Source organism: Polypterus senegalus, chromosome 1, assembly GCF_016835505.1.
Source record: "Polypterus senegalus isolate Bchr_013 chromosome 1, ASM1683550v1, whole genome shotgun sequence".
Taxonomy (NCBI): domain Eukaryota; kingdom Metazoa; phylum Chordata; class Cladistia; order Polypteriformes; family Polypteridae; genus Polypterus; species Polypterus senegalus.
In genome coordinates this window covers 285,032,014-285,047,352 of record NC_053154.1, presented here as the reverse complement: position 1 = coordinate 285,047,352, position 15,339 = coordinate 285,032,014, and the positions used below count along the sequence as shown (strand labels likewise).

Below are 15,339 nucleotides of genomic sequence, written 5' to 3'. Positions count from 1 at the left end.
AAATGAAAATTCTGCAGCAGCAGCAGCAGGAGATTTCAAAGATGAGGTGGCGTAGCGGGTAGAGGCCTTTGCTGCATTTTTAGCTGGGATGCCTTCCATTTTTTTTTATATCCACGTTTAAGCACACCACAAATGCAAGCACTTACGTCTGCTGGCAAATGTCAATTGCTGGATGTGCATGTAGATGTACTCTGTGAAGGCCTACCGTCAAGTCGATGGGTGGCTTCCTCTGTCAGGGTTGTCTCTCACCAAGAAAACGCAGGTATAGAGAAAAGATGAATGGAAGTGAGAATGAGATTAAGAAAAAATTAAAAGTGACCAACATACTGTATTACAATATTTATTGAATTTAAAACAGGCACATATGACCGTACCGATCGGTCTGAGGTGCAGTGCAGCATAATGCTTTGCGTTTGGGGGTAAAGCAACTCTAAAAAAAGCTTCAAACAGTTTCTGTTTCATACACAGCTGAACCTGTCAGACACCTCAATTCTACCATCTGTTAAAAATAATAAACTTCACTGATCTCTACTTCTTTTAAAGTTGTGCTTCACATGGCACGAAAATATCAACTGTTTTTCTCGATCGTTTGTACCTCTGTTTATTTTTTCCCACAAATCACTAGAAATGCAGCTATTTTATATCCACTCTTGGCGAACTGAGCATCGGCCTTTTGTTGTACAGTGAGCTGCCGGACAGTGGTGTTGTCTTTTTCTTCTACTGTATTGAAAATGCACACAAGAGTCTACATCATCTTTTTAGGTGTGTATCCTTTTTTCTTTTTCACGCTGAGGATCTCGGTAGCATCAGGATTCACTCCGCTCTGCTGAAATTCTTCGTTCTGCAAATTCTGACTTACCTATAATAGAAAATGAAACACTTCTTAGTGGCCAGTTGAGTCCTCATCGCTGACCCAATGTGTAACCCTGACAGGTTCAGAAGGGACGTGCAGAATCAACTAGGCCGTGACACATACAAAAAGGTGTCCGCGTGCAGGCCCGTCGTAACAGCATTATAGGCACCCGGGCAAAGCAGTGCACTGTGGCCCCTGCAGACACAACCACTCCTCAAGTCACAACATACATAGATTAGCATGGGCCCCCCTGGGCAACTTCCCAGCATGCCCCTGCGTTAAGACGGCCCTGTCAGCGTGTAGACATGGAGCAGTCAGCTCACTTTCTGAACTCGTTCTGACAAACTGTTTACAAAGGATATTAACTCAGAAAAGTCAGTTGTCAAGATGAGCCATTAACTCGGATTTTATTCTTTTCTTCCTCGTCACACCCAGTGCATCTTTAACTCTGCCACCTCCAGGTCTGTCTCTTGCTTTCTGGTCAGTGCCACCGTCTCCAACTCATATAAAATAGCTACCGTCCTGTAGACCTTCCCTTTCACTCTTGCTGATGCCCGTCTGTCACAAATTACTCCTGACACTCTTCTCCACCCATTACACCCTGCCTGCATCTCTCTCCCAGAATCCCCATTACTCTGTACTGTTCAGAGAGGCGAGATTGTGTTGGTTTGGACATGTGCAGAGGAGAGATGCTGGGTATATTGGGAGAAGGATGCTAAGGGTAGAGCTGCCAGGGAAGAGGAAAAGAGGAAGGCCAAAGAGAAGGTTTATGGATGTGGTGAGAGAAGACATGAAGGTGATGGGTGTGACAGAGCAAGATACAGAGGACAGAAAGATATGGAAGAAGATGATCTGCTGTGGCGACCCCTAACGGAAGCAGCCGAAACAAGAAGATTCTTTTCTTATATAAAATATATTGATATTGTGTTTCTTATTTTTAATAGAGCAATAACTAGTCTGCTTTTCATATAAAGTAAATACTGAACGTGAGATATTGCACATGTCATTTTTACCAGGGAAATAATGAGCTTGTTTTTGGATTTGGAAGCAGGTGACACCTGGTGTGCGCTGCTTTTCGCACATTCAGTTGTTAGTTTTTGCGCCCTAGAAGTGCGCTATGCCAGCCTCCTTACCATTGACTGCTCAGGCTGTGCTGCAGCGTCCTGAGGGTCCAGCCCCTGGGAGTAGCCCAGTTCAGCTGCCCTCCTGGCCATTTCAACTTTGTATGAGCCAGGGGGCGTCCAGCCAATCCCCTTGAGCCAGTTCAGGTCTGATTTATAATTAACCTGCAAAGCAAGAGAGAGTGAGAGAGAAGTTACAGATTAACACCTTCTCAATGTTTCCCTAAATGTTCTGTTTGTATAGAGTTAGGAAAGAAGTTAAGAGTCAATGTGCACAGCGTTTATGTGTGGAAAGGTTTACAGTATTACCTTTCATTCTGCCTTCTGTACTAAATACCGACCTCTAGCCTCTTGGGTCTGAAAATGCTCGACCTTTAAAGGTATTGTAATGCTTTAGACTATGCGACAATGCTTTCAGTAATCAAAATATGCATAATTCATCCATCTATTATCCAACCCGCTATATCCTAACTACAGGGTCACGGGGGTCTGCTGGAGCCAATCCCAGCCAACACAGGGCACAAGGCAGGAAAAAAAGCCCACCGCAGAAGCATAATTCAATATATTCTTATTGTTTTAATATGAAATAATCAATTCAACTTTATGTAGTATCTTTCATAGCTCTTTCAAAAAACAAGTTACATAGCACCAAAGACTGTAATGCAGGACAGCACAACAAAACAAGATAATTTAACACGGAAATATGGCATATGGGGAATGGCCTGCAGCACCCCAGTGTTATCTTGAAATATAAAAACAAATAGAAAAGGTTTATTTAATAAAGTGGCTTTCTGGAGTAAAGACCATCCCGATGTGCACATTACAGCTGGACCACCGGCACATTAGGTGACTTGCCCAGGACTACAGAGTGAGCTGAAGCGGGGAAATGAGCTGACTTCAAACTCACTGTACATACTGCACGTAGTAGTAGTCAACCTGCAATGGCAGTTGGGAATTACAGTAACAACTAATATAGAGAGAGGAGATCTTAAAAGACAAACAGCAGAGCTTCAGACTCTACTTGAATGTTACGATCAACAGAAACGCAAGGAAGAATAAGTGGAGAAAGTTCCAAATAGGAGTGAGAAAGATAAGGAAGTGCTTCTCAAAAGCTGTATTTCAGAGCTTTGGGATCATGACAAGAAGGACGTGGGAAGACTTCCTTGTTCTTTTTTTGTTTCTCTACGGCTTTAAATGACTCATTTCCACATTGTTGGGCTCCACGCTGCCTGCAGTGATAAACTGGAGTACCTGTCGTGAATAAGCCAGGCCCAGTCCCATCACGGGCTGCTATCGGCGCGTCACCATCCACCAGGCTCTAAACTTGGTGAAAATGAAGTAAGTGCTAACTTAGTTTAGAAAAAAAAAACAAAACACCTTGATGCCTCATTGTACTGTACTTGGTTCTCCATTTAGAAGCCAGCCTGCGATTTGCTTTGTTACCATGTATGTGGTGCTTTCCTGTGGGAAGATGTGAAAACGAGTTATTTACTGTGTGTGAGTGTGTGAGCTCATAAAATGAACAGTGAAATTGTTTAGTGGATTTGATTTAACAAGCCAGATGAACAAAAAATATTCTCAGGTTTATGGGGGAAAAACAAATAACCAAAGGTTTTCACACAAACCAATTTTTTTTGTTATAACCGTCCTAAATTCTTTATGCGATGTTCAGGTGTATGGATTTTCTACAAAGACTTGAGAGTGTGCTACAAAGGCTTTATTGCTCGTAACAGAGATTCTCACACTTTTTCTTGGGGAAATGACAAGGTCGCCGTTTTAATAATAATGATAATCATACATTTTGGTATTATATATTTTCTTCCCCTTCTGTTTCGGCAAGTAGGTGGAGAAGCACACCCTTAAAAATAAAGGTGCCAGAGTGGTTCTTCAGGGTGATGCCATAGGGAATCATTATCGGCTCCCAAAAGACCCGTTCACCTGAAAGTTCCAGAAAGGCCCTCTATTTATTTAGATCTGCAACAGGCACCATTCTGTAAATAACCATGAGTAGATGGCACCAGATTTAGGAAATGCAACGGACATTCAAAACGTTTCCACACTTTTTATTTAACTCTATTTATTAGGAATTTCAAATCTAAACGGCATCACTTTTCTACATAGTCATCTTCGTTTGTTGATGTTCCCAGCGTCATATCAACTTTTCAATGCCCAATTTCTACTCCTCCCGCCTTCACCGTTTCCAACAAAAATCTAAAAGTGTGGAAACCTTTTGAAGTCTCTCGTACCAGTGGCCCATGTTTTTTTAAAGGACTCTCGCTGCATACATTACCAAGTTGAGGTTTTCTTAGTCTGTTAGTGTCCTGCTAGGGAGCCTACGGTACATTAAAGATTTCAGGTGTTTTCGACATATTAATACATTTTTTGAAGGACAAAGAACCATTCCCAGAATGAAATGGTGTTTAGTCAAGCAAAGGACCTACGAGGAACCACACAACCCACTAAAGAACTCTAAAGAAGCAAGATATTTAAGAGTGTGGCGTCCATGAATGTGTTGTTGTTTGTTTGTTTCTTCTCTAAGTTGGCCCAGTGTGATGGAGTCTGGGGATGAGAGTAAGTGTGTTGTGTAATGGACTGACGCTCAGTGCGGCTGAAATAAGATCCATTCCTCAACTGTAGTGTTCAGCAAATGTAATTCATAGTCACTACATCACTGTTATTAATAGTATAAATCAGGGGTGGGCAATGGTGGTCCTGGGGGGCTGCAGTGCCTGCAGGTTTTTATTCAAACCCAATCACTAAATGAGAAGTTAAAACACTAACAAGCCTTTCAATTAAATAATTAAAAAATAAGATTTGTCATTGGTAAGAATTGTTTTCTGATTTGGGACAAAAACCTGAAGCCACTGTGGCCCTCCATGCCTGATGTTGCTCACCCCTGTTTTAAATGCTTATGTACTGTAGATATTTATTTATATTTTCTAAATATACATATATATCGATATATTTATCTTGTTTTTAAACACACATTTAAAACATTGTTAGCTTTTACTAGGAATCTGAGGTGCCTTATGACCAGTGACACTTTGCCCATTTCAAATGTAAACTGTCAGACATATTGGCTATAACCAAAAAGGTCAAGTTTACAATCCTGTTATATACCAAAATATTCTTGTAAGAGAGGAAAGTAGGAACAAGGAGCAAAAATGGATTTTTACCGTTTATTTGACGAATTCTTGTCCACAATACGTGAATAAGATGAGCAGCTAAGACACACTGCAACTCACTGCCTGGCCTTCTGTCTTTCACGATGAGTTAACAACTGAGTGCTGTCCTGTAGGAGTTCATCAAGTCTCTCCAGCCATTTCTCTCCCAAAATAAAGTCACCTGAAGTCAGGAGATATCAGCCACACACGAGAAACTCGCCTCTGAAGCTGTTGTGACAGAGACTTTGCTGTCGTACTACCCTTACGTATTTCAAGAGGTTACACCAGCACTAAAAGTAATGCTAGGCGCTGTTCTCTGATGTTTCCAGTATTTTATCCTTTCATCTAGTGGTGTAGGCTCCAAAGGGGACAAGGGGGACACTTCCCCTCCAGCTTTAGGAAAATCTGAAAATGTCATCCCCATCGCGGGGTGAGACTCGGCCGGCCAGTTTTAATCATAGACATATATAGATAAAAGCTGCATTCACTGTGTTGTCCAGTCGACACGATACGTCAGCGCGTCCGCCATATTGCGAGTGGCAAAAGTGCCATTTAAACTAATTCAGGTAGACGTGGAAACCGGGTTTTCTGATGAAAAAACAATAACGTTTAAAACAGTATCGTTTACATACAACAGATTTTGGAGATTCATTTACATGCAATTATTTATATTAATTTATACACTAATAATGGCAATTATTAAATAATAATTATTATTAAATAATTCCTCCCATATAAGTAAAATTTCTCGGACTTCCTTCTTCCATCTCCAAAACATTTCTAGACTTCATCCTGTTCTTACACAACACAGTACTGAAGTATTGGTTAATGCCAGAGTCACCTCACGTATAGATTACTGTAATGCTATTCTATCTGGCATCCCACAAAAACGTATCCATTGCTTATAACTTCTTCAAAATTCTGCTGCCAGGATAATAACCTGCTGTTCTAAATCAACTGAACATATTACATCTATTCTCTCTCAACTTCACTGGCTCCCTGTTAACTACAGAATACAATACAAAATACTGCTAACATGTAAAGCTCTCCACCACCTCACTGATCTCCTACAGACTTGCACTCCTCTCGCTCACTCGGATCCTCATCTGCAGCTCTACTTTCCGTACCACACATCAAACTCTGTTCTATGGGAGCTCAAGTGTCTCTCCTAGTGCTCCTCAGAGGGAATTCTCTTCCCTCTCATATATGTCAGCTCGATTCAATAACACATTTTAAAACTGCCCTCAAAACTTATCTTTTCAAACTGACACACCAATTGTGAATTTTGCACTGTTACTGCCAGTTATCTTTGTTTGTTTTCTAATTATTGATTTTTGATTTATTATTCTCTTGTTTTAATTTTACTAATGTTGTTTAATTTTATTGTAAGGTGACCTTGAGTGCTAACATTATAAAATGGGATTTTCTAATGGCCAAATATAACCAAAACAATTGTTCAGCCTTACCTATGAAATGTAATCCCCTGGGATCTAGTTTGGAGCGTACAGCAGTTTATACAATCCCAAGCAGCAGATGTGTGAGGCATCTTTATCCATTACTTCACTCCACAGCAGTGCCACTCGCAATATGGCGGTAATGTTGACGTACAATGCTGCTGGTCATACGGCATCTAGTAATTCTATGTCTATGAGTTTTAATAAGAAGTTGTCACGTGTGCTGTAGGTGAGCTCCGCACTTCACAGAAAACAGCGTCGTATTAAATGCAGTTTATGTAATGGTATGCAAGTAAACAGTTCAATTATTAGAAATCCTCCACTATCAGCCTCTGAGCTTCGTATCTAAGCACAAAAGGCCCAGACGAAGCCATTGTTGCCTCTCGCTGTAATATTTGCTCTGAACTTTAGTAAGGAGCTGCTGTTTTAAGTGGCCGTTTAGCCTGCCCTCTAGTGGTAGCATACTTGTTAGGAAGTTTTCTGTTTAGAGACAAAAGACTTAGTGACAGATTTCAAGTTAGTGTGTTGTTAACATTGACAGCAGTTTAGTTAATTCATGCCGCTATAATTTAACCATTTCTGTTTATTGCATCAGCTCCCTGATATCAATGTACAGCAGAAGACAGAACAGTTCATTTTTAATGGCAGAATGAGTCTCACTTGAAAAGCAGGAACACATACATCAGCAGATGACTGCTGCAGAACAGAGTACTGCCAAGTGCTAGATTTTAAAGATACTCAATTTATGATCACTTTGACCAGAAAGGTTCTCATATCCTTCTGAAATGGGAGATTTTACTTACTAGACAGCTTGAAACTGCCACTGAGGATTAGTGTCCAGAGCTTAACACAGGTCTACTCAAACAATGCAATTTTCTCTCTCTCTTGTAAAATACGCTTTCAATTGCACTAGAGAAACAGCAGAGACAATCAGAGGATGTCCAAAGGAGGTGAGCAGATTGCTTTTATCTGAGTAGAGGGTCTGGGCAGATTGTTAGTACTGGTGTCTGCTTCTTCAACTGAAGCTGAGAGACGTTTTAGCGCCCTCAGTTGATTAAAGATGTAGTTGCAAGCCAACATGACACGAGGCAAACTGAACAGTGTTAAAGTCGGCTGCGTCCATCAAGAAAAGCTTGATCATTTGGACAAGAGAACTACAGCTGCAATTCATTTCTAGAAAATATGTTTAGAGGCTCAGCATTTAGAAAAAATAATCACATAAACATATCTACCGGTATACACACACACATGCATGCAGTAGTATAATTTGCTCTGCACAAAATTCTGAAGTGACACATCAAAGGGTGAATTTACTCCATGTTAGTTAGCCAGCAATAGATTGCGTTTAATTTCTAATAATTAATTTTTGTAGTGTAAGACATATTGTTGAAAACACCACCCAACAAAAGCATCAAAACTAGATAAAGGCTCATTAATTTTTGAGAAAATAAGGTAAGTGTGTTCACTTTCTTATGCCAGAATGTTAATTGGTCAAGCTAACCTGTTCATGTTGTTTTTCATTTTAATATTAGCTCACTCTGTTTCGACAAACGTCAAAAAAGGTTTAGGGTCAGGTTGGGGAACGTGCATTGCTACAACGTGTTGCCACACCAACCACACAACGAAACAGCTCGGGATCCCAGTTGGCAACCCCCCCAGGCAGACACACGGTCTAATCCCACCCTGCAGAAATAACCATCTATCAGCAGCAGTCAGGTGTTACATGGGCATCTCCTTGGCCTGGTACAGCCGCTTGGCTCCACAAGAATTAGGATCCCCCAAGCCAGATCACCCTCAAGGAATCACAGGACATGGCCATAGTACCGTAACTGATGCCCCCCTGTAACCCCCACCCTGCCACAATGTAGGTAATGTGCCTCATTTGGGACTATGTGAGCAACCCAGCGAAGAGATACCGTACTGAAGGAGTCCAGTCTTCGTCTCAGGCCATTGGATGGCGTCCATGTCTTGTAACCTTATAACAAAACAGGAAGCACTAGGAGTCACCAGAGACACGAATGTCACTGCTAAGGTAAGTAAACATCTCAACAAGGTTGACACTCTCTCCGCTGACAGACACGCTGCCAATGGCTGTGCCCAGGAGGTCATTAAAAGCCTGGATCTTGGTTTATATCAAGGATACTCACAATCCCAGACACTCAGACTCCTCGCTCAGTCTCTCGAGCGCCCCGATCAGAGCCTCCATTGACTCTGTGAAGATCACATCATCGTCACCAAAGTCAAGATCAGTGAATCTGTCTTCACCAACAGATGCCCCACAGCCGCTGGACCCCACGACCTTGTCCAACACCCAGTCCATACAAGCATTGAACTGAGTAGGAGCAAAAACACACCCCTGACAAACCACAGAATCAACTGGGAAAAACACAGAAGTCCTGCCTCCACTGTGCACAGCACTCACAGTACCAGTGTACAGGCCAGCCTGTAATTTAGTATAATATATTGTAAAACAAGGAAAATGATGTTGTATTCTTTAAAATAACTGTATTTGATCTATGTTTACACAATGATTATTTATCTTTGCATCATTTTCCATAGTTTTTCATGTTTGTTGTATATGTGTTCCAGACATAAAGCTTACCAATACACAGCATTTACACTTATTGTTCATATTGCTAGTCAGAAAAAATAATTTAATCACATTGAAGTTACATTAAGTGGTATGTACTTTCTAGGAGTGGGTGCCATTGCAGTGCTGACTCTCACACATTAACTCTGAGATACGTATTTGCCCTCTCAAAAGCTGATTCTCATGACAAGACGTTAAATAGGCACGGCATCAACCTTAAGGCCGCGTGTAAACTTTATGTACTCGTCGAATTTAAAGTGCTAGTTACAAAACATGGCATATAAAAATGTGGTCCTTTATCTCTGTTGATTGCTTGGATCCATTTTCTTCACTATGGTCCATCAGTGGGAAAGCTGTGGGATGTTTTAGCTTCGAAGTTGAACACAGAGGGACACTACAGAAGCTCTTCTTTCACGATTCTGCCATAAGTTTAGGATAACCAGATGAGAGTTTATCCATCGACGGTGCCTAAGGGTTAATTACAATGGGTTAAAGAAATGTTTATGTCAGTTGAGGGAATACAGGGTGGTCGAGATCTAATTATGCAGATCCAGATCGTCTGGATGGCTTTGATTTATGCGGGGACGATTAAAGTTCGGCGCAAAGACAATTCTTCATGTCGACAGTTCGCACACTTCTCGATGGTCCGGTTTTTTTTGGGTGATTGTCAATGTAATAAACTTAATAAGTTATAGACATTTTTCTTTATGTCACTATATCTGGACAATACTGTTATGAGTTTTATTCACATGTGCATGTTAACTGTGGCACACAGGGGCTCAGCAGTTAGAATTGCTAGCCAAGCATTGGATTAGATAGCCAAAGACAAATCTGGAGGCTTGTATAGTCAGCTTAAACACAGGTTAGGGTATTTCTGTCCTCTATCAGCACAAATCTTCTTTCCTTATTGGGAGAATGAGAATCGGCATGTAAGCACTATGATATTTCTGTATTTTGTGGGGGAGGAATTCACCCCTTGTTTGGAGACGGAGAAGACCAGTAAGTGGAGCAAGACATTATAAAGGCTTGGACAACAGCCAGACTTTTAGAGGCGGACTCGACAAAGCTCGAAGAAAAACCTCCCAGCGTGGTGACGTGAAAATGGCTGACTGTGTTGATCCAGATTTCCCACCTGGATTAAGTCTGTCCATGCGCCTCTCCGTCTGTAACCGCGTTAACCGTCAGTAAATGTAAGCTAAAAGATATTGTTTCTCATGTGATTCTTGTACCACTGTAATCACGATGGGAGGGATATCGCCGTTTCTGGTATATTATGATATTGTTTAATTATTTAATATGCCACAATATTAAAAGAACACATTTCCAAGAGAGCTAATGCCTCTTCAGAAAACAATAGCGTAATGCAAATTGCATAATTAGATCTTGACCACCCTATAGAGACTCTTGAATAGAAACCTTTGAGAGGTTTATAATTACATTTTGGATTTGGGTTGAAGACATAGTTCTAGGATTTTTGTACCATGTTAGCCATTATGGATGTAATGAGAAGTCAAGCAAAATGACACCTTTTATAGGCTAACTAAAAAGATTACAATATGCAAGCTTTCAAAGCAACTCAGGCCCCTTCTTCAGGCAAGATGTAATCAAGACGTCTACTCAAATTATTTTGAAATAGTTTTATGACACAGCAAGGTATTATTACTGTTAGTAACTGTAATTGCATAAATAGTTGAATGTGCTGTACTGTCATATCCCCCCAAGAAACATTATAAAGTCAAATTTCTGCTTGTTGTCCCGGTAAATATGAAATTTACTTTACTTTCCTTTACTTTTATCTCCTATTTTCAGGCCTGCACGTGTTCTGTGGGAGGATTAGGTAATTAGCTGGGAAATAAAAGCTTCTCATCTGGAGGGACTGGGTGTCCCTTCCCATGCACTTATAACCACAGATGGGATTAGGTGGGTATAAAAATGGATAGACATGTAATGTTTGAACACAGAAACACCCAAGCAGAGTTTAGTCTTATTGCCTGATGATTCATACAAAAGAGCTTACTTATTAAGATTCTGCTGGCTTTCTTCCGTTATTAAAGTTTGTTGGTTGAGTGCAGAAGGTGAAATGATGGAGCAGCTAGTACGCTAGTATACGCTGTCTTTTGTGCCAGCGCCTCCACCAGTTATTTTTAGAAAACTAAATGAAAGCAACTCAGGGAGTGAATTCTTAACATGAAAGCAAAATTTTAAAATGAATAAAGAGCATAAAGCCATGAGTGTTGAAAGCTTTAACACTTTAACATTGATCCATCTGTTATACTGATTCATTCATTTTTTTTCCAAGGCCTGAATCTGAGATTACTGTCGGTATTAAAGTTACCACTGTGCTAGTTTTTCAAAACAAAACCACAATTAAATCAGGAAAATAAAGAGACGTATGGGAAGGCTTACGTCGCTCTGCAGTTTGTAGGCCTGCTTGGCATGTCTCAGATTCAGCTGCTCAGGGTCACACGTGTACTGATGGAGATGCTGTCTGTAGCTCAGATTGCTGGCCTGCTGCTGGCTCTTTTTGGCGTGAACAAATCCGGGCTGGTCTGCCAGGATCTTGTAGTGTGATCTGTTTTCCTGAAACTGTTTCTTATATTCGTTGGCACTCTGGAGTTTGCCGACTGACAAGAAGTGTTTCATTCTGGGGTCATCGTCAACACTGTGGAAACCAATCATCTGGCCTTTGTCTTTAATAAAAGCTTCTTTATAGCGGAACTGTCGGGCGGAAAAAAAAGAAACACTGCTGTCAATATACCTGTATGCTTTCTCCTAGACATCTCTGAAAGTATGAATTAAAAACATATCATGCATATGAGGGACGCTTCAATCAGGCATTTTTAGGGCTGACGCAGATCCCCAATTTAATGGTACTAGAAACGATCGATTCTGACACCAGGTTAAATTCTTTTTCCTTTAAAAACTTTTTTTCACTAAACTCCTGCATAACTGGGTGTGTAAGAAGCTGTATATTCTTATTAAAGTGGAATATTTACAATTAAACTGCTAATCATAGGTTTTACCTGTTCATTTTGTATTAACAGGCTTATTGTTCAGTGACCATTAAAAAATACTAAAATAAATAAATTCACTTTAAAATCCATGTCAATAAAAGGACAAGTGTCTGTCTGCGTGTCCAGCTGGTTGCCATGTCTGTAGCACAGCCAGAGGATAACATGCATAGCATAGGATGGGACCCACTGCACTGCAAACATTCACAGCGATTACTTTGGTTTGAACTCATCTTAGGGGTGGCACAGCTAGTACAATATTAAAACACGTGCACAGAGTATTTGTCCATACAACTTCAAAGTAAGGGGCAGCACAGTGGCACAGCAGTAGCGCTGCTACCGTGGCAGTAAGGAGACCAGGGCTCCCATCTCGGATCCTCCTGCTTGGAGTTTAACATTTTCTCCTCATCTCTGCGTGGGTTTCCTCCTGGTGCTCCAGTTTCCTCTCACAGTCCAAAAACATGCAGGTTAGGTGACGCTAAATTGGCCCTGGTGGGTGGCATTTGGCATATATGTGTGTGTGTGTGTGAGTGAGTGTTTGTGCCCCGTGCAGGGTTTGCTCCTTCCTGGCACCCTATGCAAACCTCCCACCACAACCCTGATTTGGATTAAATGGGTTAGAAATTACATGACTCCATACTATGAGTGTCCATACTAATTAATGGACAAAATACAAAGATCTGAATTCATTAAAGGAACACTTCACCCAAAACCTATATGTTTTTAATATACAGTGGGATGCAAAAGTTTGGGCAACCTTGTTAATAGTCATTATTTTCCTGTATAAATCGTTGGTTGTTACGATAAAAAATGTCAGTTAAATATATCATATAGGAGACACACACAGTGATATTTGAGAAGTGAAATGAAGTTTATTGGATTTACAGAAAGTGTGCAATAATTGTTCAAACAAAATCAGGCAGGTGCATAAATTTGCGCACCGTTGTCATTTTATTGATTCCAAAACTTTTAGAACTAATTATTGGAATTCAGATTGGCTTGGTAAGCTCAGTGACCCCTGACCTACATACACAGGTGAATCCTTTAATGAGAAAGAGTATTTAAGGGGGTCAATTGTAAGTTTCCCTCCTCCTTTAATTTTCTCTGAAGAGTAGCAACATGGGGGTCACAAAACAACTCTCAAATGACCTGAAGACAAAGATTGTTCACCATCATGGTTTAGGGGAAGGATACAGAAAGCTGTCCCAGAGATTTAAGCTGTCTGTTTCCACAGTTAGGAACATATTGAGGAAATGGAAGACCACAGGCTCAGTTCAAGTTAAGGCTCGAAGTGGCAGACCAAGAAAGATTTGGATAGACAGAAGCGGCGAATGGTGAGAACAGTCAGAGTCAACCCACAGACCAGCACCAAAGACCTACATCATCATCTTGCAGCAAATGGAGTCACTGTGCATCGTTCAACCATTCGGCGCACTTTACACAAGGAGATGCTGTATGAGAGTGATGCAGAGGAAGCCTTTTCTCCGCCCACAGCACAAACAGAGCCACTTGAGGTATGCTCAAGCACATTTGGACAAGCCAGCTTCATTTTGGAATAAGGTGCTGTGGACTGATGAAACTAAAATTGAGTTATTTGGGCATAACAAGGGCGTTATGCATGGAGGAAAAAGAACACAGCATTCCAAGAAAAACACCTGCTACCAACAGTAAAATATGGTGGTGGTTCCATCATGCTGTGGGGCTGTGTGGCCAGTGCAGGGACTGGGAATCTTGTCAAAGTTGAGGGACGCATGGATTCCACTCAGTATCAGCAGATTCTGGAGACCAATGTCCAGGAATCAGTGACAAAGCTGAAGCTGCGCGGGCTGGATCTTTCAACAAGACAACGACCCGAAACACTGCTCAAAATCCACTAAGGCATTCATGCAGAGGAACAAGTACAACGTTCTGGAATGGCCATCTCAGTCCCCAGACCTGAATATAATTGAAAATCTGTGGTGTGAGTTAAAGAGAGCTGTCCATGCTCGGAAGCCATCAAACCTGAATGAACTAGAGATGTTTTGTAAAGAGGAATGGTCCAAAATACCTTCAACCACAATCCAGACTCTCATTGGAACCTACAGGAAGCGTTTAGAGGCTGTAATTTCTGCAAAAGGCGGATCTACTAAATATTGATTTCATTTTTTTTTTGTGGTGCCCAAATTTATGCACCTGCCTGATTTTGTTTGAACAATTATTGCACACTTTCTGTAAATCCAATAAACTTCATTTCACTTCTCAAATATCACTGTGTGTGTCTCCTATATGATATATTTAACTGACATTTTTTATCGTAACAACCAACGATTTATACAGGAAAATAATGACTGTTAACAATGTTACCCAAACTTTTGCATCCCACTGTATTTTACTTGTGTTTTGTAGTGATAACCAAGAAAAACTCATTTTATTATGGGGTACAAAGATAAAAAAAACTATGATATGATACAATCCAATACCGGCTAATGCTTTACAATTGCAAAGGATATAAAAAACATCCGTGGAAAAAATAAAAAATGTCACGTTACTTGTGTTCCATAATCCACACGTCACTTTTCCAGTCGTTTGCTCAAAACTTGCTAAATACATGCAATTTTTGTTCTCAAATATTGTTAAATAAATACCTCTGGAAAAATCATTACACAATCGTTAATAAAAAAGCAGATGGTATGGGACTGAGTTTTTGAATTGAAGAGAGGACTCTTGACCAATGAATGAGGGGGAGTTGGATCTTAATCTTTATCATAATGCAAGTGTGTTTTATGTGAACAAACCATGAGGCACACCTTTTAAAGGATGTGTTGAGAAAGACGTCAATGACCGGATGCATCATGTAGCATCCCTGACACATAATGCATTAGTGGAGCTCTGGAGGTCTGCAGCTAGACCCAATAGAATATTCCGGTCTTCTCTCTTTTAAAGTCTGACTGGCTACTCTCTCTCTCTCTCAGGAGTAAAACTACATGCGCAGTTCCTCAGGTCCCACAATACTTTGCATAAAAAAGCATTATATTCAAATTACTGTAAAGCTTAGAAAAACAGATACTGAAAAAATCATATTTCAATATCAACCAATATACTCATCACAGATTAAGTCATTTGGAGTAAAAAAAAATATTTGTTAAAGATAGAGCTTCCAAGCAAGA

General features: G+C 40.5%; 1 protein-coding gene across 3 annotated transcripts in view; it reads right to left on the bottom strand.

The window, feature by feature from the left end:
• Positions 1-324: 324 nt before the first annotated feature.
• Positions 325-15,339, bottom strand: part of LOC120543135 (nebulin-related anchoring protein) — a 113,520-nt gene continuing 98,505 nt past the window's right edge. For 2 of the 3 annotated variants that reach the window (XM_039776021.1, XM_039776025.1), the window contains 3 exons: positions 11,589-11,900; positions 1,987-2,139; positions 325-859 (listed from right to left, as the gene is read on the bottom strand). In XM_039776021.1, the coding sequence (XP_039631955.1) occupies positions 746-859; positions 1,987-2,139; positions 11,589-11,900 (579 nt within the window). In that variant the 3' untranslated portion in view covers positions 325-745. The remainder of the gene's footprint in view (positions 860-1,986; positions 2,140-11,588; positions 11,901-15,339) is intronic. The other variant, XM_039776033.1, reaches the window with a different exon arrangement.